The 24,199-nt window shown below is 41.9% G+C and overlaps 1 protein-coding gene across 1 annotated transcript in view; it reads right to left on the bottom strand.

The window, feature by feature from the left end:
• The window catches only part of PPP1R9A (protein phosphatase 1 regulatory subunit 9A), a 271,034-nt gene that overhangs the window by 13,136 nt on the left and 233,699 nt on the right, over positions 1 to 24,199 (bottom strand). Inside the window, 5 exon segments of the mRNA XM_053655080.1 lie at positions 8,886 to 8,963; positions 9,060 to 9,147; positions 19,920 to 20,180; positions 20,183 to 20,219; positions 20,700 to 20,857. Of these exon segments, the coding sequence (XP_053511055.1) occupies positions 8,886 to 8,963; positions 9,060 to 9,147; positions 19,920 to 20,180; positions 20,183 to 20,219; positions 20,700 to 20,857 (622 nt within the window).

Here is a 24,199-nt window from a genome sequence, read left to right as displayed (position 1 = left end):
CTGCAAAGCAACATACAAAGGGGACGGGATTGTAAAGATGGTAAGTAAAGAAGTCAGTGAAGTTTTGGCAGAATACTGACATCACAGGTTGAGAGAGACAAATTGTTGGTCACACTAAAGATTCCAGAAGATCTGATGATATAAACGTTGTATTTCTTAAAACACAGACACACACACATACACACACACACACAGGTGTCTGCAAGGACAACAGAGAAAGACCAACCAGAGAGATGTGTCAACCTTCAGTTTCATCCTAAAGTTCTGTGCCCCTAAACCCACCTACTTACCATCTACCAAAAGGATGAGAAGAGCACCACAACTGAAGCTGAGGCAGTGTGCCAGCAGAGGCGACTGGTCCTCTGCAGGAGCTGCTTCCCACTGCTGGGGGTGGGCTGGCCTGGTAAGACTCAGTGGGACGGCTGTTCAAGTGCAGACTCTCGGACACCCAGACTTACTGAATTAGAATTTGAGGGAGAAGAAGGGAGGAGTGGATCTGGGGTCTACTTTAACACATATCTGAGTTCTTAAAGTTTTTAATATCTGTATTTATTGACATTATCCTGAATGCAAATGAGGCTTCTGAATCATAATAGGTTATTATTTACTTACAGAAAATTGTTGCGTTGGTTCCCTGTATTGTAATTTCCTCTCTCCAGGGTGACATAATGAGGACCAGATGTTACTTAGTCTACACTGTAGGTGAGAGATCTAAAAAATATGAATCCGATGGTCGTATAAAAGGTAACAGCTGCCCGCCCCCTCCCCTCTGAGAGGGAGAGAAATCTACCTCTTCAATGTATACAAATTCAATTTGGGGAGGAGCTTGGGTTCTTAGCCACGGGAAAGTAATGTACGCCCTGGGAGTGGATAAACAAGGATGTCCCCCTCTACGGCCTTGGGAATGTCTCCGCAGAGATGGGTCTCATCCTCCTCTCCCCGCCCCCACTCCCTGAAAATGTAACTACATGCCTCTGGGGTTAACTCCCCGGGTTTGTCTTTTAGCTCAGGTCCCACGAGCCAATAAAAATGCTGAGAAAGCTCTAGCTGTATAGAAATATAAAAATATGTTCTCTGTACTTTCACACTCTAATAACTGGCCATTTCTGAAATAACCTGACCTGATGATTATTTTTCTCCTTTGGCCAAACATTTCTGAATCAATTAATCAAAGTAACAGGGGACATTCTGCAGGAGTTCCATCCACAATTCCAGTGAGGCCTGGTAGTCCTTCAATACATGGATACTGTCCTCAAGTTCATGAACAGGCTGTTATTAACGATAGCATGTCCATGCTGTCCTATCCTCAAGTGCCTTTGTAACAATACTTTTACAACCACCACCTTTTTTTTTAATAGGCAGGAAATAAGAATATTGGTGTTTAATTTTTGTGATTCTAATAATTTATTTAAAAAGAAATTTTTGGGGTTCAAATCCTGGCCTGGCAACATTTCAAACAAAATCTGAAGACCACATCTCAAGACTTTCCTAGAATTCCCGCTGCCAGGAATACATCCCAGACCGATGACACCGGCTGGGCCTGGACACACGCCACTGAAGACGGGCCTGGAGGCCGAAGCAGGAGCGGAACGAAGGGGTTCATGGAGCCCAGCCGCAGGGGATAACCAGAGGCTTCCCAGACAATGGGAGATGATGGGAGGCACGGAGGAAAAGTCGTGGAGAGAACAGGGCAACCTGGCCCCCGCACATGTGTACATATCCCTGCCTCTGAAACTCCATGAGCTGATGTAACCTGTGTGTTGGCCAGTGTCCACAGAGAACTGACCAGTGGCACACTCCCATTTGCTTGGACCTAGAGTAGATCATTCATTTTAAAAAGCACACTGTCCATTACTAAGATCATAGACCTGTCAGCGTACCAGGCTTGCCTTCAAAAATACGTGCCGATTTCCTTCTGGACAGATTGAACTCCCGAATCCACAAAAGGAGCAGAGGAGCTCTGGTGACAGTTGTTCCATTATTAACCACTCTCACCCTCTGTTCCACTTTGTGGGGAAATGTATAAGAATAACAAAGTTGTTCCTTCCCTTTCTTCTTTTTCTTCTCTTCTCATCACCTTTCTTCACATTTTTTACTCTGGGGGCAGGTTATGGGCTAAGGCACATAAGGTCTAGACACATCCTTAATAACCCCCTAAGAAAATCAAGATTGATAAAAATAAAGTCTTAATGCATCTGAAAATAATTTCTAGAACCTTAAAATAGGAATGTATTCTGTGTTTCCTTCACTTTCTTGTTTAACTTATACACTAATGGCTCACTACCATTTTTGGAAAAGTAGAACCCCAAGTCATAGCTCTATTTCTTACTATTTTACTGTTCAGCCCTGGAAGAAAGAATGGCTTGAAATGAAGTCTCTGTGATGCTAAGATGTCTTTGGGGAAGGGAAGGAGGTGGGAGGTAACTGTTTGCTGCCATTTAAATAGTTTATAAATAGTTTACAACTTTACAGAACCATTAACTCACTATGTACATCTTGAAACCAGTTCACCGTGGGGCTACACTCCAAAATTAAATTACTCAGGGTAACATTCCATGGAGATTTTTTAGGGGTTTGATTTTAACTCTGAACACAAGGTACAGTATTCAGAATCTATCGGATGCCATGGAAATATAATTAGGAGTTCAGGAACCGCCTGACAGAAAAAGCATAAACAGAACATAGAAGTCAAGCAGGTAATAAAGGAGGTTAACTGAAAAAGGTTAGAGGCAACCAGAGGAAAGGTTGCGGACTTCCATTTATTTACTCACATTAGGTGAGGTAAATCTGTAAGGTTCTAACATCTGCCAAGGAGACTGAAGTTGTCAAGCCAGTCCTTTCCGGGGGGACTTGGAGACACTCGAAGGGAACGGCTGTGAGGAGCCCACAAGCACCTGCAGCCCCGGCAACGTCCTGGACAGATCCTGCTTCCAGATCGTGAGTTGTGGTCTCAATCTCTGGTCAATATCAACCGTCTACCCGAGACGGTCACTACGGAGTGTTCAACTTTAAGACAAGGTTCAGGACAGTTGCCCCCCGATACGGCACCTTGGCATAATTCGAGAAACGGCCCATGTAGCAAGGGCTCTTGGACTTGGCCTGTCTCCTCTGAAGCAGGTCGTAAGCCCCTCAGGCAGTGGCTGCCCTCCGTACAGGGAGGAAAGGAGCGTGTGTACCTCCAGAGATTCCAGTAGGAATCTGCATGACTGAACACACCAGCCCCGCTAAGCTTCCCAATTCTCTTTAGCTGAGACCCTTCATCCCATCCCAGCCTCCCACGACTCTGCACTCTCCATGCAAATACTCAAGCTCAACCCCCTCTTTGGGTCTTCATTTCCTTATGGAGGCTTCTGTGTCACACAGGAATTGTATTAAATATGTCGATAGGCTTTTCCCTCAATAATCTGTCTTCTGTCAACCTAATTCAAGGGGTGCAACCAGATTTCCTAGGAGGGGATGCAGAAAAAGATTTTCTTTACCTCCCTACACTCATCTGAGATGGAGACACTGTTCCCTTAACGAGTCCTTCCTGTACTGAGAAGGTTCAAGACGCAATAGCAAGATGATCATGTAAATAAAATCCGTATCCTCGAAACAGGAATGTTAAGCTTAGGAATAATATGTTGCTTAAGATTTAGAAAAAAATGTATTATTATTAAAATTCCGAGAGAGAAATCTGTCTATTGATTCTAACTTAATATATTTAACTAATTTTAGATTTAACTATATAAGATGTAAAATAACCAAACTGACAGGAGTATTGGGATCTTTAGAGTCATTACAGTTATCATTTTAACTTACTTGATTTTTTGAGGTTTTTTAAGAATGGAAAGTGTTGACTTGTTAGGAATGTAAGTCTGTCAGGTTTCAGGCATTGGAAAGTATTACAAAGAAAACGGAATAGATTGAATTCATTAACATGGCTAAAAACACGACAGATGACGATGGGGGTCAAGCCTGTTCTCCTGAGGTTAAGCTTGTATTATTCAAAAGTCTCCGTGAAAGTGAATGCCTTTATATAAAAATTTAAAATGCATCAACAAAATGACAAATTGAACTGAAACTCAAAACAAAAAGGCTAAGTTTTCAAATTGGAGACTTCGATAAATTACTCTTCATTTATAACCCCAGTAGTCTTCTTCGTAAGAACACAGCTGCCTTTGAGATGAAGAACATGGGGTGAGGGGCGGAACCCGCGGAAGCCCTCCGCCGGGCTGCGCCGGGCTCCTGCCGCCACTGCGCACGGCCGAGAGGGGCTTGGGGACGTTTGCTTTCAGACTTCCCAGGCTCCAGTTCATCTGCCTTTGCCTTTCTATCATGGTCATTTTCTGCTGACCATTTACAACTGCATTTTGTTTCCTATTTTGTTTTTCTTTTTTAAACTTAAAAAAAACCCCAATTCTGGCTCCTCTCTGGGTGCTCTGCTGGCCAGAGCTGGGCAGAGGTGAGGTGTTTTCTCTTCCTGCACATGTGCTCAGCCCGCTCCTCAACTCTTCTGAATGGGTGTTGCCAGCTCAGGGGCAGAGGTGCCGCCTGCGCTCGGCAGCAGGGCCGAGTGCTGCCAGGGACCTGCCACGGGGATGGACTCAAACCCACCGTAATGCCGTGATTTGGCTAAGGCTTCTTTGAGAGAAATACTATGAAGGGTGGTCTGAACTATAATCCAGAGTTCATTCATTCTTCAAGGTATTACCAAAGTCACCCTTGGATTGAACACGACTGCCAGCAAGATACATCTGGACACTACTTGGTTTTATATCCCTGTGATCAGAATTGCTTTAAGCAGGATAAGGATAGCCATTGATATTAAGAATTTTAAATGCGCTTAAATGTGACTCTGTCGATCTTCCCAGTGACCTCAATAGGCATGTGAAATACACGTTTCTACCTTGCGGACGAGGAAATGGAGGCTGAGTACCTTGCCCGAGGGGCCAGTGGCACAGCCAGGATGTGAACGCAGGCTCCTCACCACGCTGACATCACTCACGGCTTTTACCGAGTGAAGGCCATTGCCAGGTTCACTGTGAACGTATCATCGAAAATGTTCTATTTTGGGTGTCAGCCTTACGTTTTGCTTTCTCCTGTTTTCCCTGTCAAATTTCTTTTAAAATAAATTATATTGTAACACGTGTACTTTCTGTATATAAACAAATCATATTTGGAATAAAGGGAAGTACATATAGATAAAAAAGAGTAAACCAATGAATACATGCTAATTTATAGATGGAAAAAGTATTTGTCAGAAATTCAAAGAGTATTTGTTTTTCATAGAGTTGTTGGATCAACACTGCCCAATAGAGACAGAATATGAACCACACTATACAAATTAAACTTTTCCAATAACCACCTGAAAAAACTGTAAGGTAAAACTCATTTCTGTAATATATTTTACTTAACCCAAAATATTCAAAATATTATTTCAACATGTAATCAGTATAAATTAATAAGACAGTTACCATTCTTTTTTTCACCTGTCTTTGAAATCTAGCACCCATTTCCCCCAACGACACATCTCCACGGACACGCGCCACATCTCCGGTGCTCAGTGGCCCCGGGTGACTGCAGGCCGAGCACCAGAGAGTGCAGATGGAGATGCACGCGGGTCAGGGACCAGGCTCTCTGGGTCTCCCTCACTCATTTTTTGGTAGGAAACTAAGGTCCAAGGAATTCTGAGACTTACCTATGGCAAAGTCGGGGTGAGTACTTGGGTCCCAGCTCAGGGTTTTTGCCACTGTTCAGGTAAGTGAAGATTCGCTTCCCTAGAGAAGCGCCAGTGCCCTGCCCTGTCAGGTGCCCACAGTGGCCCTCGGCCCTGATCCGCCCTGATCCGAGACCCCCAGATCTGCTGCAGGGCCTCTGCTGCAGGGTCCGAGCTGCAAGCTCCGCCCAGAGCTGCAAAGCTGACAGTGCGCCGACCTCAGTGGCCGCCACTCTAGAACTGCAGCTGGCGTTCAATTTTACTCTTTGGTGTGTCCTTGAGGGGACGAAGAAGCTCGAACAACTAAATGTCTCCTGCTTTTGTTCTCTGCTCTGTTAGCTATTTAAGTCAGAATGTTCACTGAGCACATATCTGAAAAGGATAAAAGCAGACAATTTTCTCTGTAGGGTTCGTTTGTTTATTATTTTAACGTCATCTGTTTCATGTTGGTCATATATTTGAGACATTATATTGCCACAAGGAATACAATGAGGTAAATTCTTTACTCTTTGGGAAGAAAAAAACTAAAACCAAGACCAAATTTAGCAAATGTGTCACCTTTTTAATGTCAAATTGCCTCACATTATAATGGAATGATTTCATCAGATTTTTACAACCTTGTAACAACCGGAAGAAATGCCCAGGAGATAAGATTACAGGCTCAGTCTGTGGATTAGGCTGTACTTTTTGGGGGAAAGCCTCACAGGGTGGTGAATTTATTGCCAGTTTTTCACAGCAGCAGTGGGGCCTTGCGGCTACTGGTCCCTTCAGCCACCTGCCTGTGGCGACCCTGTGAAACCGGCTCAGGGGCACCACGCTGCCACCTGCCAGCAGCTGCTCTACCTGGACTACGTTTCCCCAAGTCCTGGACCCGTGATCAATCTGCACGGAAAAACAAAGGCTGCCACAGATTTGGTTAGCGTTAACCAAATTACTATGAGTGCTCAAAAATTTTTTTAAAACAGAAAAGTCTCTATTCTTCCCTATTCTAGTATTTCTAAATTTTCCAGTAACCACCTGAAAATTTTCCAGCGAGAAGCCTGGCGGGTTCAAAAGCTGGCATTGGCTACCAGGAGGCGCCGTGCGCAGAGGACGGCCAGCGGCCGACCACCCCGATGCTGCCCAGAGCCAGGTGAGCACTCACCAACACAATCGAGATCTGCCTGATTTTCATCTGGAATTTATACAGGGCAGTCATACTCTCTGGCTACTCTGAAGACACTCAGTCAAATGTCCTCACGCCTGTTGAACACCTGTGTTCGCGTCCCTTTTAGCCTTGAAGGTTAGAAGGTCTCAGAGGCCCAGGGGTGGAAGGAAGGACGAGGTCCCTTCAGGGGCTTGCGAGTTTCCTCCCACTGTCCATCCAGGCATCTCCCTCTCCTCAAAGTTTCATTATTGGTTTCTTTTCTTCCGCTTATATATTTGACAGTTTTCTATTCTTAACTTTAAGGCATAAAAGTAAAACTGCTTTATATTTTTCACCCCAAAACCACACAAAGTTAAATCTCTTTTGAGTTGCATTATGGTCTTTTTTTTTTCTGTGATCGCTGCCCTCAATACACCCAGAACTTTCCATCCTTGCTTGACTGTACAGCATAATGAAAACCCACACTAACAAAAATAATTAATTTGGGATTCTCTCTTTTCACCCCCCACCCCATTCTTCTGTAATCCCAGGGAGAAGGTATAATTTCTCACCGTGTGGTGTGCCAGAAAAGAGAAAAAGGAGACAGAAAACAGCAGGGGACAACCTATGAAAGGGACGAGCGGTCCCCAGATAATTTTACAGTCTTCTATGCTCAGTGTTTTGTCTGCATCTTCCTTAGTCTTTGCTTTGGAGATGATTCCCAAATTTTATAAAGAAACAGAGACAAGTCAGACAGAGACAGACATATACTTACATGTGACACCTAAAGAGCAAAATAAAAGAATACACATAATAGAAACAGACTCCCAGATACAGAGAACGGACTGTTAGTTGTCAGAAGGAGGGCTGGGGGTGCTGAGTTGCAAAGATAAATGGATTCAGAAGTAAAAATTGGGAGTTACAGAAGAGTCACCGGGATGTAAAGTACAGCACAGGGAATACAGTCAACATTATTGTAGTGACTATGTGTAGTGCCAGGCAGGTACTTGAAATATCAGGGGACCACTTTGTGAAGTAAATGATTGTCTAGCCACTATGCTGTACACTTGGAACTGATGCAAAATAATACTCAGTATAAACTACAATTGAAAAAAAAATTAAAAACCATTAAATGCATAGGAGCCTGCAGATGTCATAGAGTGTTAGGCATCTAGACAGGAGGCACCAGCCCCGGCTAACTGTCATTAACTGGCTGTTGCATAGTCCTGGGGTAGTCAATTACATTATATAAAGGTGAAGTTTTTCATCAGTACAGTATGGTATTACTATTAGTCCTCCTGATCGTATTGTAAGGAGCAAATGAAACGATAAATCTAAAACTCCACAACCTACAAACTGTTGTCTTTATTACTATTTTTGAATACCTCTTATGTTCCCGGCAGCAATTTAAATGCTCCACACGAAAACTCATTTAACCCTTACGCTAGCGTCTAAAGTAGACACCGTCATTGCCCTCATTTCACACACGAGAAAATGCAGACAGAGGTGAAATAACTGGTCCAAGAATGGAGACCAGACCCAGGGGGTCAAGCTTTGGAGCTCTGTGCTTCACTGTCTCCCTACACAAACCTAAGTTTAAATGAAGTCATCTCAGAACAAAGTTGGGAAAAGTTGGCAACACACTGTACCGAGCCCACTTCCCTGAAGGACAATCTTTACTGAACAGCAAGCACAGGCGATAAGGCCTACAAACTAACAGTTGAGTCCAGCAGGAGGTGGTAGTCCTTCTCACATGCGTGTGGACTGAACAGTCTTGAAAATCAATGGGTCCTTAATATCAGAGATACAATTATGCTGTACTTAGCTGATATTTGGTAACACTGTTCATGAGATCATAATTCTGCAGTGAAGCCAACAGATACGCCCAGGGCCAGGGGTAGGCTTTAATTGGAGGAAGCCAAACAGAGATTGTGAAATTTTTCTTTCATCTCACCTCTAGGTATATCAAAGATACTGACCCCTGGTTTTGGTTAACAATGGACGGGGGCCAGAAAGTTCAGATACAGAGACAACTCTGTGTTCTTAATCACTCACCCATACCTGCTACCTGGAGAAAACCTGCTGGCCTCCTTTTCTTTCCATTTCTTTCCCTTGCTGGAGTTCCTTCTCAAGGGCGCCCTAGAAGGACAGCACATGGTCAGAAGGGGAAGGCTGACATTTTCTCCTTTAATCCTTTCACAGAGGGCTTTACATTTTATGTTCTAAGGTGCTTACCCCAGATCCACAAACTTCCGCTTAATCTTTCCTCCTTGCACCACCAATGAACTGGGTGCCCTCAGTGATTTGGGGCCTTTGGCACTGTCTGGAACACACATGTAAGTAAAAAAAAAAGACCGACTATTATTATTTTTAAAGCTATGAGTCAAAAGTCAGCGCCTGGTCTCTGAAGGGTTTTGTCTCAATTACTAACTGTAAAAGGAACTGATGGATGCTTTTTTTTTTAAGCTATAGGAAACAGACCTATGTGGAGAAATATTCGGTTAAGCCAGGAGATGTCCCGTTGGATGGAGGCCTGATATGCATCACAGAGTTGCTGGCTTCAAATATGTATTGGAATGAACAAAATAAGAAGAATAAACACTATCATATCACTCTTTACATCAAAAGCAGGAGCCAACATGACTTTCCTTTTGTTCCTGCGTCTTCTGATAGGAACCCAGTCACCCCGAGAGTCTAAGAGGTTTGGGAGAGAGTGCAAGTCAGAGCTTTCCCTTCTGGGCTCTCCCTTGCTAAGGGCCTGCCTGTGGCTGGTCCTGGGACAAAGGAGGGCAGAACATGGGGAAGACTTTTTAAGCAGGAGCTCAGCTCTAAGACACTGATATCTTTGAAAGGTCTCTTTAAAGTTGGGTTGGAGCATGACTTGGCCAGTCTCCCATGATACTGAAGGTGCCAAACACTCTTCAGTGTTTGGAGCTGAGTGATCTTTGCCTCTTTGAGTTTTTCCGGTTTTCTGAATGGCAGCAGCTGCTGGAAATGGGGACACTCAAACTAATGCCAAAACCCAATCTGTGGAGAGGCTTTTCGAATGAAGATCAATGTCAAATGTAGGAACTATATTCTACTGCTGCGACTTATTCCACTTTGGACTAGGCAGATAACTCCTAAGGCTCTACCTGGAACTATTCAGCAAAGGATGCTGTTTGGTATTATCTGGCAGTATATCCAGTTAGATGTGAGATGATTAGCAAAGGATGTTTAATTTTGATGCATATTAGATCGTGAAATTACTCCTTCCTAATTATCTATTGGTGTCTATCTCTATCTCTTTAAATTTAAAAGCACACTCCAGCAACTTCCTGGTGTGGACTACAGAGAGAGCAGTTGTTTTCTTAAGAAAGTGTTCAATTAATCATGCAGGTTCATTTTACTTACAATAGTATTTATTTCAGGAGAAATTTCTTAACACACATACTTACAAAACATGAAGCACACACACAGTTCTCATTTAGGAGTCTATATCTGAAGTTCTAAAGAAGCAAAGGATATTGACAAACACTGAGGATTTTTTTAAATGAGCTTTGCATATTTTTAGTTAGTGATACTTAGATTACAGTAATTCCTTGAAATGCCCTGGCCAATGTGGCTCAGTGGGTTGGGAGTTGTCCCACAAAGTGAAAGGTCACGTGTTTGATTCTCAGTCAGGGCACGTGCCTGGGTTGCCGGTTTGGTCCCTAATTCGGGTGTGTACCAGAGGCGACTGACAATATTTCTCTCTCACATCGGTGTTCCTCTCCATTTCTCCCTCCCTCCCTTCCCCTCTCTCTAAAATCAACGGGCATGTCCTCAGGTGAGAATAAAAATAATAATAAAATAAAATAAAACAGAACACAAGAGTCCGAAATACATCCACATCAAAATTCACTTCTAACCTCAAATATTTATCATGAGTATTTGTGTCATTACTCTTCAGGGAACTGAATTCAGTAGCCACAGCTGTTACACAGACACATAAAGAAAATCCAAAGACATGGCACAAATACCTGCTGAGGTGATTTTGCTAAGGGACATTTTTTAAAAAAAGCAGAATTTCAGTTATGTTAAGAGAAGCCAAAGAAAAGCAAGTGCTGGATTCTTCCAGATCAATCCTAAAGCAACTCTTAATGGCTAGGCCTGTGCAAAGTTACAAAGAGGACGGCCTAATTATTTTCTGAATGAGCGGTAGCTGGGCGATGTTTAAATGAGGGATGAGAGGGCCAGGTGAGAACATGCGCATAGAACTGCAGCCTCTCAGTGTTGCAGTCACTGGACATCTTGGGACTAAAAGCCTGGTCTGCCCAGCGCAGAGCCCGCTGCTGGGCAACCTCACATCGTTATCTCACACATTTGCCAAAGTGTGTTCCAAGGAACACTTACATGAATGCTTTCAAAAGGCTGAACTCAGAGGCAGGATTAAGTAATAATGCACTTTCTCATTCTAAGTCCATCAAGCACACATTCATGGACATCTGAACTTCCAGTCTTCGGAAAAACCAACACTGGATTGTTATGATTTCAGAAAAGAAAATGTGACATTTTTGTTAGTTTATGTAGCTTTATGTAAAAATTCTAGTAGGCTTTTTGAAATCTCTCAAACACTACCTTTGTGAGAAATCAGAAGTCTGCTGACCTGGTCCTCATTTTCTTTTCCTTCTTTTTTTTTTGTTTTAATCCTCACCCAAAGATATATTTATTAAGTTTTTAGATAGAGGAAGGAAGGGAGAAAGGGGGTGGGGGGAGAGAGAGAGAGAGAGACAGACATCAATGTGAGAGAGAAACATCCATCGGTTGCCTCCTGCACATCCCCCGACTGGGGATCAAACCTGCCACCCAGGTATGTGCGCTGACTAGTAGTCGAACTCGGCCTTTTTAGTGTATGGGCGGGGCTCCAACTAACTTGTCAGAAATTTCAACTTAGAGAAATTTCCTAGCGTGGAGTGTTAGGTAAGAATGCAAAGATGAGGTCTAGTCTGTATTTATGAGAATCGCTAAACCCCATTCTGGTTTATTCATTGATGAGCCAATGAGTTCTAAGAACCACACGTGTAAACACTTACACACGGAAGGAAATCAGGTTAACATACTTTACCTCGAAGCTGCCTAGGTCTGCATAGTGAATTAGTCTCAGACAGCAAGGAACTCAAGGATTTTACAGAATGCTATTCTCCGAATTAGATTTTGAAGACAATGAAGCTAGATCCTACTTTGTGAATCTATACTGTATAATCCCCTGACATGTCAAACAATCGGAAGCGTGGAATTTCCCCAGTGTTTCAATGATGCTGAGTTCCACTTTGGGAACCGGGGAGGGAGCGTCTCTGAGGGACACGAAAGAGCTATCCCGATGGTGGTGCTTCAGTGCCGTCATCGGTCAGCTCAGTCTCATGAGCACACTCCATATACATGTCCGGTGAACCTTCATTGTGAGCTTGCTGATTTCCAAATAGAAAAACCAGGAAAGAACAAAACATATGAATGATGGTGGTGGTTATGTTGGCTGTAGCTCACAAAGTAAATCAGAAAATTAGTATTCCGGTTTATAAATTTGTTTTTTCTAGGTTTGAACATCATGAATCGGTCCCTCTGAACTTGACTAAATCTGGGTACATTACTGAATTTCTGGCCTCAGAGTACTAAGGTCTAAACTCCCGGCTCTCGGCACTGACTGGTAATAGGCTACTTTTCGAGAGTCAGTTGGCTCCTCAACATCTTTCAGTTCAAGGTGCAATGGAGTCTGAAAGTGGAGGGTAAGCAGTATAGGCCTTCCTTGGTGGTGGTGGTGGTGGTTATTGTGGGGCGTCAGAGAGACAAGATGTATATCATAAAACAAGCAATAAAGGAAAGAGAGAGACAGGCACTGACTCTAGTCTGCGAAGGCCTTGAGGAAAAGCATGGGATCTTATAAATGTATATTCAGCCTTTAACACAATTCTTGACACAGTGTAGGTGCTCAGTAACTTTGTTGAATGAATATATAAATGAATAGATTGATGTCCATGAACATAGAAAGCACAGAAAACTCAAGGTTGGAAACCTCTTTCAGGAGAAGAAAAGATCGTGAGGCACTGCTTTCATCTGGTCACAGTTAAAAACCAGCAAACATACTAATAACTGACTAAAAAGTCAGTACTTTTTAAATTTAAATGTTTATTTCTTGATTTTAGAGAGACAGAGAGAGAGGAAGGGGGAGAGAGAGATACAGACATTGATTTGCTGTTCTACTCATTTATGCATTCACTGGTTGATTCATGTATGTGCCCTGACTGGGGATCAAACCTGCAACTGTGATGTATCTGGATGACACTCTAACCAACTGAGCTAGGTGACCAGGGCTCAAGTCAGCACTTGATAAAAGCTCAACTAACTGCTTATTCCTGGTTAGCCAGAAATACAGTCTGCCCAGAAAAATAAAAAATGGGAAGGTTCAAGTACTTGGTCTTCAGAAAAGAAACTCCTCACTCTCTACTCTCTTGGTCCTGCTTATAGTACAGCTGGGAACTTCATCCCAAAGAAGCAGCAGTAGCAAACAAGAGAGGTGCTGGGAAAAAGGATGGATGTCCCTGCTAATTATTGCTAATCACATTTTACTGCACGATACAGCTAATGGACTGTGAAGCACAATTCACATCCAGGTAATACTTCTCCAACCTGAGAAGAAATGTCTGCTCACTTCAAAGATCCATAAATACATTAGAAGTAAAAGGCAGAGAGAAATTATCTAGACAAGATTTAGCCACTTTTAAAAGTATCTGGGCCAGATTTCATGTGTGAGTGATGCTGTCTCTGACTATATATAATTTCTTTCAAAGACCTACTTATGCCCAGTGAACTCGGAGAACCACAAAGTATTAACCTATAGCTCCAAATACATATATACTTCTGCTTTTTTGCCTTCTTATGGGTCCAAGTAAGGTCTACACATATTTTTTCTTCTGAAGGGATGATACAGGGCTTGACACAGTATATATTTAGAAAAAGTATGATTATAATCCACAATTTAGGTTAATTAATGAGAGTTTTTGAAGCCTTTCATTCTTTTGGAGGTAGGCCAACATCATAGTGCAAGTCCTTCATCAACTTGACAATCACTATTGACAAATTAGTGGGCTTGGACATGTTTGCTCTTGCTTCCACTAGTATATTGTCCTCCCTGGGAATACCGGTACCTTTGTCCTCATCCTGAATTTGTTGCGGACCTCGTGACAAATACTGAAACTGACAAGTGCCCAGTGATGCGTTTTCTCTCGTGGGGCGGCGGCGTGACTCAGACAAGTTCTAGTGAGTATGAAAAGTCCCAAGCAAGCGCTGGGTGCCCAAACATTTTTTCCTTGTCAAAATGTGACACGTACAGAGTCTGATGAGTTCTGAAGCTGATGAGTACTGAGGTCTGACCACACTTAATTTATATCTCAAAGCTTCTTCTAGAAGAGCCGTGCTCAGGACCAGTGTGTGAAAGGTAATGCCAGCAACTGACCGGCTCCAGGGGGGAAGGCAGGGGAAGTGTCAGAAATAAAGCAACCCAGAGTCTTACCCAGAGTCTCAAAGCACAGTGAGCTCCCACAACCAACTGTGTTTCTATGTTCACATGTATTTGAGGGAGGACTACAATTTTTGATCTGGTAGAGATAAATTAATACGGACTTTCCGAAAATGCGAATGACATTCAATCATACCTGCAGTGAAGCAGCGTGCCCCATACCACGCTGGTGCTGGCTGGTGGGACTCTTTACAGGCAATTTGATGGGTATTTAATTTAAATGATCATCTCTCCATCATTAGGTTGATCATCTTTTTTTATATGTTATACAGAATGCAGATCATCTTTTCAATGAATCAACAATTTCCTTAGCCTATTTGACTTTTAAAAAGTTATTTGAAGCTACTTGTATATTAAAGTCTATTGATTAATTTTGTATATGTGGTCCTTTTAATGTTTCTTGTCCACTGAACTCAAGAGTATTTATAAGATAGCTGCTGAGTATAAAGAAAAAAAAACAGAAACACAACCCCCCGTTTCATTTGTCACCCCGCTCCCACTGCAGTTTATACTCTGAAGTCCCCGGTATGTACTTCCCTATTTCTACTCCCCAACATAGCCCCAACTAATTAGCGTTGTCATTCCCATTCACAACCTCAACATTTTGTTTGTACCTCTCAATAATCTGCTAGTTTTGTTTAACTCTATAGCAACAGAGTCACATGTATTCATCTGCGTTCGGCAGTAATTTGCTTCTCAATGTCTCCTTCCAGAGATTCACCCATTTTGTTTCTGTGTGGTTCATTCATTTTCCCTCCTGCACCAAGTCATTATAGGAATATATAGGGTCCGGCACAAATAACGCCCCCTTTTAAATTTACAAAATCATAAGCATGTAATTCTGTAAAGTAACAATATCACACTCAAGCACACCGTATGACATTTTAGGTGACATGCTCTAATTAAAACATAAATTATTCCACCCATATTATTACCCTATCAACCACACTCAAGCAGGTGTCACTTCCGCCGGACCCTGTATTGCAATTTATTGATCTATTCTACCTGTGATTATTCTAGTGATTACTGGTTTTGGTTGTTCCCAGGTCTTCCCATTATGCAACAGGACTGCTGTGAACATTCTTGTACATGATTCCTAGTACACAAGTGCAGGATTTCTGTAGGCCATATAAACAGGCGAAGACTTTTGGAGTCAGAGGGTTGGCACATGTTCAACTTTACCAGGTAATGCCAAATGGTTTCCAAAGAGCTAGTACCAATTTATACTTCCACCAGCAAATACCTGATTCATGGTTATTTCACATATTTGCCAGCACTCAGTAATATCAGATTTAAATTTTTTAGCAGTATGATGGGTATAAAATGATATCTCATTTGATTTATTTCATACTTTCCTGATTACTAATGGCGTTGAACCCCATTTCATAAATATTATTATAGCCATTTGGTTTTCATTTTCTATGAAGTGCCTGTTCAGTACATTACATATTTTTTCCTATATTATTTGTCTTTTTCTTTTTAGTGCTGTATAGGAGTTATTTACACAATCAGGACACTAATCCTTTGTTAGTTACATAGGCAACAAACATCTTCTCCAAGTTTGGGAGATTCTTTATTGTGTCTTTTGAGAAATAGAACTTTCTAATTTTAGTATCATCGGACATTATCAATATTTTCCTGGTTTTTTTTTTGCCTCTTGTTTAAGAAATCCTTCCCTATCCTAAAGTCACAAAATGTTCTCCTACATACTTTTTTAAGTTTTAAGATTTTGTTTGTTTACTCATTGACTTATTTATTTATTTTGGACAGAGGGGAAGGAAGGGGGGGAGAAAGTGAAGTAGAGAAACATCAATGTGTGGATGCCTCCAGTGCACCCCCTACTGGGAACCTGGCCTGCAACCCAGGCATGTGCCCTGACTGGGAATCAAACCAGCACCCCTTTGGTCTGCAGTCTTGTGCTCAATCCACTGAGCCACACCAGCCAGGGCTAGTTTTTCAAGTTTTATAGCTTTGTATTATCCACTGGAATCCTCCTCCAATGAAATTTTTGCATGGTATGTAATAGGAGGAGGGCTATTATAGTTTTTAAAAAAGTGGATGATGACTTATGGCCAAGATGGAGGTATAGATGGAAACACTGTGCCTCCTCACACAACCAAATTTAAAGACAACAAAGATTTAGAAACAAAAAACACAGCCAAACAGACATAAACGTAACCTGTACATCCAGATGAGTAAAAGGGGTGGAGCTGGCAGCAGAGAGGGGTCCTGGCAGGAGGAGGCGGTGATTGGCGACAGACAGAAACCCAGTAAGGCTCTCAAGGTGGCAGCTGGCTGACTACGGACACACATTTGGCGCAAACCAGGCAGGTTTAAAAAGTCAGTGAGACAGACTGCACAACCTAGGGCCCCAGCGACGGGAAATAAAGCCTAAAAGCATCGACTGGAAAAACTCTTGGGGGCTGAGGTACCGGGAAAGAATCCCAGCCTCACAGGAGAGTTAGTTGGGGAGACCCACAGGGTCCTAGAACGAACACAAGCCCACTCACCCGGGAACCAGCACCAGAAGGGCCCAACTGGCTTGTGGGAAGTGGCAGAGGGGACTGAAATCTGAGAGGGTGGAAAAAATGCTATAGCTCACTCTCTGACCCTCCCCCCAGTCACAACCCAGTGACTAGGCAGACCCACTCCGGTGAACACCTAAGCTTTTGCCCCTCATACGTAACAGGTGCAAACAGAACAAAACATTATGACTCAAGAAAAAGAACAGCTCAAAGCCCCAAAGCCAATACTTCTAGGCAACCAAGAGATAGCCAACCTATCAGATGCACAGTTCAAAACACTGTTGATCAGGGTGCTCACTGAACTAGTTGATTTTAGTCGCAAATTAGATGAATAAATGAAGGCTACACTAAGTGAAATTAAGTAAATTGCACAGGGAACTAATAGTGATGGAAACGAATCTGGGACTCAAATCAATGGAGTGGACCAGAAGGAAGAAAGAAATGACCAAACAGAAAAGGATAAAGAAACAAGAATTCAAAAAAATGAGGAGAGGCTTAGGAACCTCCAAGACATCTTTAAACATTCCAACATCCGAATTATAGGGGTACCAGAAGGGGAAGAGGAACAGTGACAAGTACAAACTTATTTGAACAAATAATAAAGGAGAACTTCCCCATTCTGGCAAAGGCAATAGACTTCCAGGAAATCCAGGAAGCTCAGAGAGTCCCAAAGAAGTTGGACCCAAGGAGGAACACACCAAGGCACATCATAATTACATTAGCCAAGATTGAAATGAAGGAGAGAATTCTAGAAGCAGCAAGAGATAAGGGGACAGTCACCTACAAAGGAGTTCCCATCAGACTGTCAGCTGATTTCTCAAAAGAGACCTTACAGGCAAGAAGGGTCTGGAAAGAAGTATTCCAAGTCATGAAATCCAAAGACCTACATCCAAGATTGCTCTGTCCAGCAAATCTTTCATTCAGAATGGAAGGACAGATAAAGTGCTTCTCAGATAAGGTCAACTTAAAGGAGTTCATCATCACCAAGCCCTTATTATATGAAATGTTAAAGGGACTTATCTAATAAAAAGATAAAAAATATGAACAGTGAAAGGACAGAAAACTCACAGTTATTGACAACCACACTTAAAAAAAAGCAAACTAAGTGGACAACTAGATCAGGAGCAGAACTATAGAAATGGAGATCACAAGGAGGGTTGACAACAGGTGACTGGGAGGAGGAGAAGGGGGGAGAAGGTACAGAAAATAAGTAGCATAGATGGTAGGTAGAAAATAGGGGGGAGGACAAGAATAATATGGGAAATGTAGAAGCTAAAGAACTTGCAACACATGGACATGAACTTAAGGGGGGAATGGAGGAGGGGGTGTGCTGGGGGGGTCATGAAGAAGAAAATGGGACAACTGTAATGGCACAATCAATAAAATATACTAAAAATAAATAAAAATGCAGATGACCAATTTTCTCAAACAATTTATTAATGACTATTCTTTCTCCACCATCCACACATGCGGCTGTCATAAAACGTGTGTGCGCGTGCAATCTGCTTCTAAGCTCTTTAATTTTGTTTCATAGTTCATTTGTATTCCTCTGTATAAAAAATGTATAGAGCTAAATAATTCTAGGCATCCCTCATGGCCCTTCACCTTCGTCTTCTTTAAGAGTTTCAGGTATTTTAGGCCTTTTTTTCTTTCTTATTAATTTAGAATCAGGTTGTAACGTTCCACAAAATGTCTGTTATACTAAATCTCTAGATCGGTATGGACAAAAATGAGATTCCTTTTTTGCTATTCGTTTTTTATATGACAAATGAATTTTACAGTGAGCAAACATATATCCACCACCTAACTTTTAAAATTTCTATCTTGCTACATTTTCTTCATTATATAACCATTTCTCTACTCACCTATTAATCCATTAATTTTTAATTGCATTTCAAAGTTGCAGCTACTTTACCATTATACACATCAAAGTATTTATTTTATATCGTGTGTGTATATTTATTATTTCAGATGTGAAAAATAATACAGTTGACCCTTGAAGAACATGGATTTGAACTACACAAGTCCACTTATACCCATATTTTTTGTCAATGAATATACAGTTGGCCCTTGGTATCTTTGGGTTTTGCATGAATTAAAACTAACCATGAATTAAAAATAGTATTTTTGACCTGTGTTTGGGAATCTATAGATGGGGAGGGACAACTAACTGTACCTTTAATTCTAGCCCAGCCTAGATAAGGGATTTGAACATTCACGAATTTTAGTATCTGTGAAGGTCCTGGGACCAGTCCCCCATGGATACTGAGGGACACCTGTACCTAAGACTTCGGGAAGTCGAAGTGTGTATGTGAATTCTGACTGTGTGAGGGCCAGCGCTGCACTGTGCAGGGATCTCTGTCTGACCCGGTCTACTCGGTTAGTGTACAGCACTGGGGCAGGAAGAGAACGAACCTACTCGATTCCTCTCTGCGTCATTTAACTTGTTGAATCAGAACTTCATTACTTCTGTAAATTAAATGATACTATTAAAAAGACAAAATCTATTGATACTGCTTTGAAATTGTGATATTAATTGTAGGAGCCTTTTAAAAAATTTAATCGGCTAATCTCTTGCATTACCTCTGTCATAGCTTTCTATCACATTTTTTGCAATATAAATCATTATTGTGTAAATTTCTTCTAAATAAAAATCAAATTAATAGGTTAATGTCTATATCACTTTCATCTTCAAGTATGTATATTTTTCTATATGATTACTTTAGTGTTTACCGAAACTTGGCTACTATTCCATGAAATCTCTAGGAGGCCTCCTGAAGAATTTCCTTTATTAGTAAATGTGTGGAGCACTAAAGAAGTAAAATTACTAACCAGGTAGGAAAACACACACACACAAAAATAAATGCCAGGGGGGTGTTCTTTCATCCCATAACATAAACAAAAAAGCAATATTAATTGTTAACTGTGAAAAGACAAAAGACTTAGGATTATGAGAAAAAAAGCCATTTTTATATTGCACAAATTAAGATGTTAGTGAAATTAGACAAAACGGAAGAACAAAGAAATTAACAGTACCTTTTTCCTCTGATGTTTTCCTGGTGGTGGCTTGATGGTGGCAGGGAGAGTCTTCCATTTCATGATCAGATTTTGAAGGAGAGGAGAGTGAAGTGCCTCCCCAAGCAGAGGAGGAAGGCTCCCTTTCAGAGTGCAGTGGGCCTTGGAATTCGGCTGCGTGGTCAGACTCCGAGAAGGGCACACAGTCAGCCACAGAGGTGACGGATGGAGCACCAGAATCTGATTCTGGGGAGGAAGTTCTCAAACCCTTGGGCAGAAGTGATTGGTGATATGCACGTGGTTATAGAAACTGTTTGACAGCTGCTGATATAAGAGCATCTGTTCCATGTCATACTTACTTTGAAATCAGATTGACCTTTTTTTTTTAAGTGAATACCCATGAAAACCAATTTTGTTTGCTGGTTTACAAATGAGACTCCATAGTTCACAGCTCACCATATTACCACTGTAACTAACACAGACACCTAGGACACATGGAAACAATTACTTGTACAATCATTATTTCCTGCTGGGTAAAACCAACTGCTGGATATCAAAAACAACATCGTGAAATATGACAATATGGATAATGCTCTTGGTTAGTTCACTGAATGAGTACAGAAAGAATCTGAATTACAACAATGTATCGATTGAGTTGAGTAAGGATTCTGGAGACAAAAAAGTGAACTATTTTAGCTATTTCCAACTACAGCATCGAATCTGGTTGCAGAAAATCAATAAACTGTAAGAACAAGGAGACAGCCTGACACTGTGAGTCAGAACACGGTCCAGGGTGCTCACCTTTCGCTCGAGACTGTCCTCCCCATCTGTCGAACTGACACTGTCATAGAGTCTGGTGCGAGAGGGCCTCTGGCGCCTGTTCTTCACGGAGAGCTGGGCTCGCGTCTTCAGGGCTTTGGAATCCAGGCGCTCTGTCTCTGGGACTGCTTCATTCAAGTCTAAGAAGAGAACATCGCAAAACAATCAGGGACAGAACCCTTTGGAGAGGATTGATACAGAGACCACAGACACTGGCAGCAAAATCTCAGTGATACCAGACAAGAAATGGGCGGCAGCCATGATGGTCTGGCTGAGATCCTACAGGTGACAGAGACAGCAGCGGGAAAAGAAAACCAGGAAGATCTAGAAGAAATTCTGGATTTAAACTGTGAACATAAAGCAAATAACTGAATTGTAAAAAAATAACTAGTACTGTTATTAATAGAAAACAATTTCTTTTAGTAGTATTACCCCAGGAAATGCCTTTTCACAGTATTATTATTTTTTTTAATTTTATTTAGTTATTTTTCAAGTACAGTTTTTTTTTGTCTATTTCTCCCATCCCAGCAAGGTACACTCCAGATATATTATAAAACTAAAACAAGCAAGTTTCTCAGGTTGTATCTCTCTTACCTATGGAGCTTAGCACTTGGCATATGATTCTAAGGAATGTATTTGCCCCTAGGGGATACATCTGTTGAATGACATTATTTAAAGAAGATTTTGGCTTTTCATTTTTTATATTTGAAAGAAAAGTGAATATTCAGAAAAGCTAGACCATTGAGGTATATGTAAAGGACAGCTAAATATTTTCTAATGAGTAGTCTTTATTTTTTACATGTCAATGGAGAAAAAACAATCTCTGTGATCACTTTAATTTACTCCTTCCATTACAATCTAAATTTGCAGCTACCCATGAAGAGTTCATTAATTGTGGTAACTGGGAGAGGATGAACCTTATAAGCTCTTGTTTACATATAAAATGTGAAAACACCCAATAGATAAAAGCAGTAACATAATAATTATTAGACAATATAATCACATTATTATATTATTCTATAATTATTCTATACTATCATTGATGCACATTTTACAGCATATCTGTGTTGTACTTGGACTTCATGTTCCCTGGCATGAAGCACTGTCACATACACCGTGTCCTGTGTCCCTCACAAGAGCTACAAGACACAAGTGCTAAGTATGTTTCTTTTCCTGAGCTCAGAGAACTCAAGCAACTGGCCGCATCTACACAGCTACTTGAGGAGGTGCCATGATTATTCTGGCTTTTTTGACTCCCAGGCTACTACTCTGTGCACTTCAATTTAGTTAGTGTTGACCAAATTAGTAGAGTAAGATTTTAATGCCAGTGGGGTTGTGTTTCCAGTTGCAAAAGCACATTATCACATGACTAGTCTAGGAAATTTACTTCTCCAACAGGCTACGTGTGCCCTCCTACCATCAACCTCCCACATGTGTGTTAAGGGAGCGTTGAAAACTACAGAAAAAAATTTCTCAGATGACTTCTTGTTTGGTTGGTTTAATAACAGCTTTGGTTACTTAGTGACAGAAAGACCTAAGGAGGAAGCTCATCAGACTTTTGAAAATATGGCTCCACTTGCGATAAAACCCTGGCCTCGGTGGACCCAACGCAGCACTGGACACCCAGGGCTGCAGGAGCCGCTCCATCACCAGGGAAGGCCAGAGTAAGGGAGCGGGAGAACTGTGTCTCGGCAGGGCTTAGAACACAGAGACTTTATTCTGGGACTTCTGGCCCCACTGCTATCCAGTACTGGTATCAGTCATCGCCCAAATGGCAATCTGGTATTGCCTGCTCTGATATCGGCTACTGCTGACTAGGTTCTAGCCGCTGAAGCACACACTCGAATTACATCTTTTAAGGGTGAAGTCAGCAGGAATCTGACAAGCAGTGCCTTTAATCCATTATCCAAGTGGCCAACCAGGCATGGCACCTGACTAATCGTTTTTAAGTATCTGAGAACAAAGATCTCAGGGCCATAAAGATCTTTATGGTAGTTACGCATGGGCTACAAATCAGTGACTTACATTCTAAATGAAGAAAGGTTTTAAAGTAAAAAACTGGAAAAGTGGGATGTAGCTGAGGTCACTCCCTTCAGCAGCTCTTATACCAGAAGGAAGGCAGAAGGAACGCTGTTCGGGAGACACCAGAAATCACCCCCACCCCGGCGGTGTGAGCGGAGCTGGGTGCAGAGCAGGAGGTGTGTAGAGAGCGCAGTTAAGCTGCTGGGCACTAGCAGAGTGATCTGCTCAACCTCTGGACGCTCTCTTTTTCTATCATATCATTCAAGAATCAGAATATTATAACTCAAAAGAACCGTAAAGATTCCAGCCCACCGTTCTTTCTCAGATCACAGATGGAGGCCGCAAGGTTACTAGCTTCTCTTCTCACTGTTCACACAGTTAGCCTGTGCAGGAGACTGGGTGTAGTTCAGCCTCAGAAGCTTGTCCTTCCAGGTCACTCTCCAGTCTGAGAGCAAACGTCACAAGTACTCCACCTTCTTCGAGCCCTCCTTTTGGTCTTATGCTATGTTCCGAGCAAACATACATGCCAAGGGCTCCCTTGCCAATTCCCAGAAGTATATAGTGCAAGAAGAAAAAATAATCGAGGGGTTTTTATTTGGCTTTATATTTATCCAAGAAATAAAATTCTTACATAAAAAACTGATCTGTCAGTTCTGTGCTGGTGCTGTCAGGAGAAATCCCACTGGGTAATGATTCTAAGCTCTGTGTTACTAAATGTAAGGCTTGGGTGGCCACGTTCTCTCGCCATCGTCCACTCCCCACAGAGACCTCAGTCAACAGCACAGGACTACTGTCGTGAACCCAAGACTCCGGGTCTTTCCTCTGCCCCTTTTTCCACGGCATGTTGCTCTGCTGCCCCTAAGAATCAGAGGAAAGTTTGTTTTCCTTTCTCCTTTCTTTTCTGTTCTTTCTTAGACCCTCAAGTCTCTGAAATAGACTTTTTTTTTCTGACTCAAATTCAACTAGACATACAAAAGAAAAGCAGACTCAAGAGGATCGATACACATAGCCAGACAAATACAGAAAAGATACAAAGTAGCTGATGATAGAGCAGTTTTAAGTGGGTGGGACTCCACCTCAGTATCCCTGCATCTTAAGAATAGCCTCATTACTGCTTTGAATTGGATACTTTAAAAGAAATGTAATAGATTTGAGTATGACTTTAGCAGCTGTTATGAAAAATGTTCTGTGAAATTAGGATGCCATATATCATATCACACGGAGATCAGTTCCCTAAAGTAATGCTGTGAGTCATTCAGGCTTTTTCACTGGATTGACGTTATTTGTGACGTAAATGGATGCTGCCCACGGCTCAGACACCGGCGGCAGGGGAAGCAGAGGAGTGGAGCGGCATGACAATGGGGTCCACTCCACATTCTCATGCGCGTTACTCTCCCCAGACGCAGTCAGACCTTACTTACACCATTGCGCTGCCTGGCTTGTGCTGTTATCACTGAAAT

This window comes from Artibeus jamaicensis, unplaced genomic scaffold (assembly GCF_021234435.1).
Source record: "Artibeus jamaicensis isolate MK-2021 breed Jamaican fruit bat unplaced genomic scaffold, CSHL_Jam_final contig_923, whole genome shotgun sequence".
NCBI lineage: Eukaryota > Metazoa > Chordata > Mammalia > Chiroptera > Phyllostomidae > Artibeus > Artibeus jamaicensis.
Note: the sequence above shows the minus strand (reverse complement) of the source record. Positions and strands in the feature narration are given on the sequence as shown.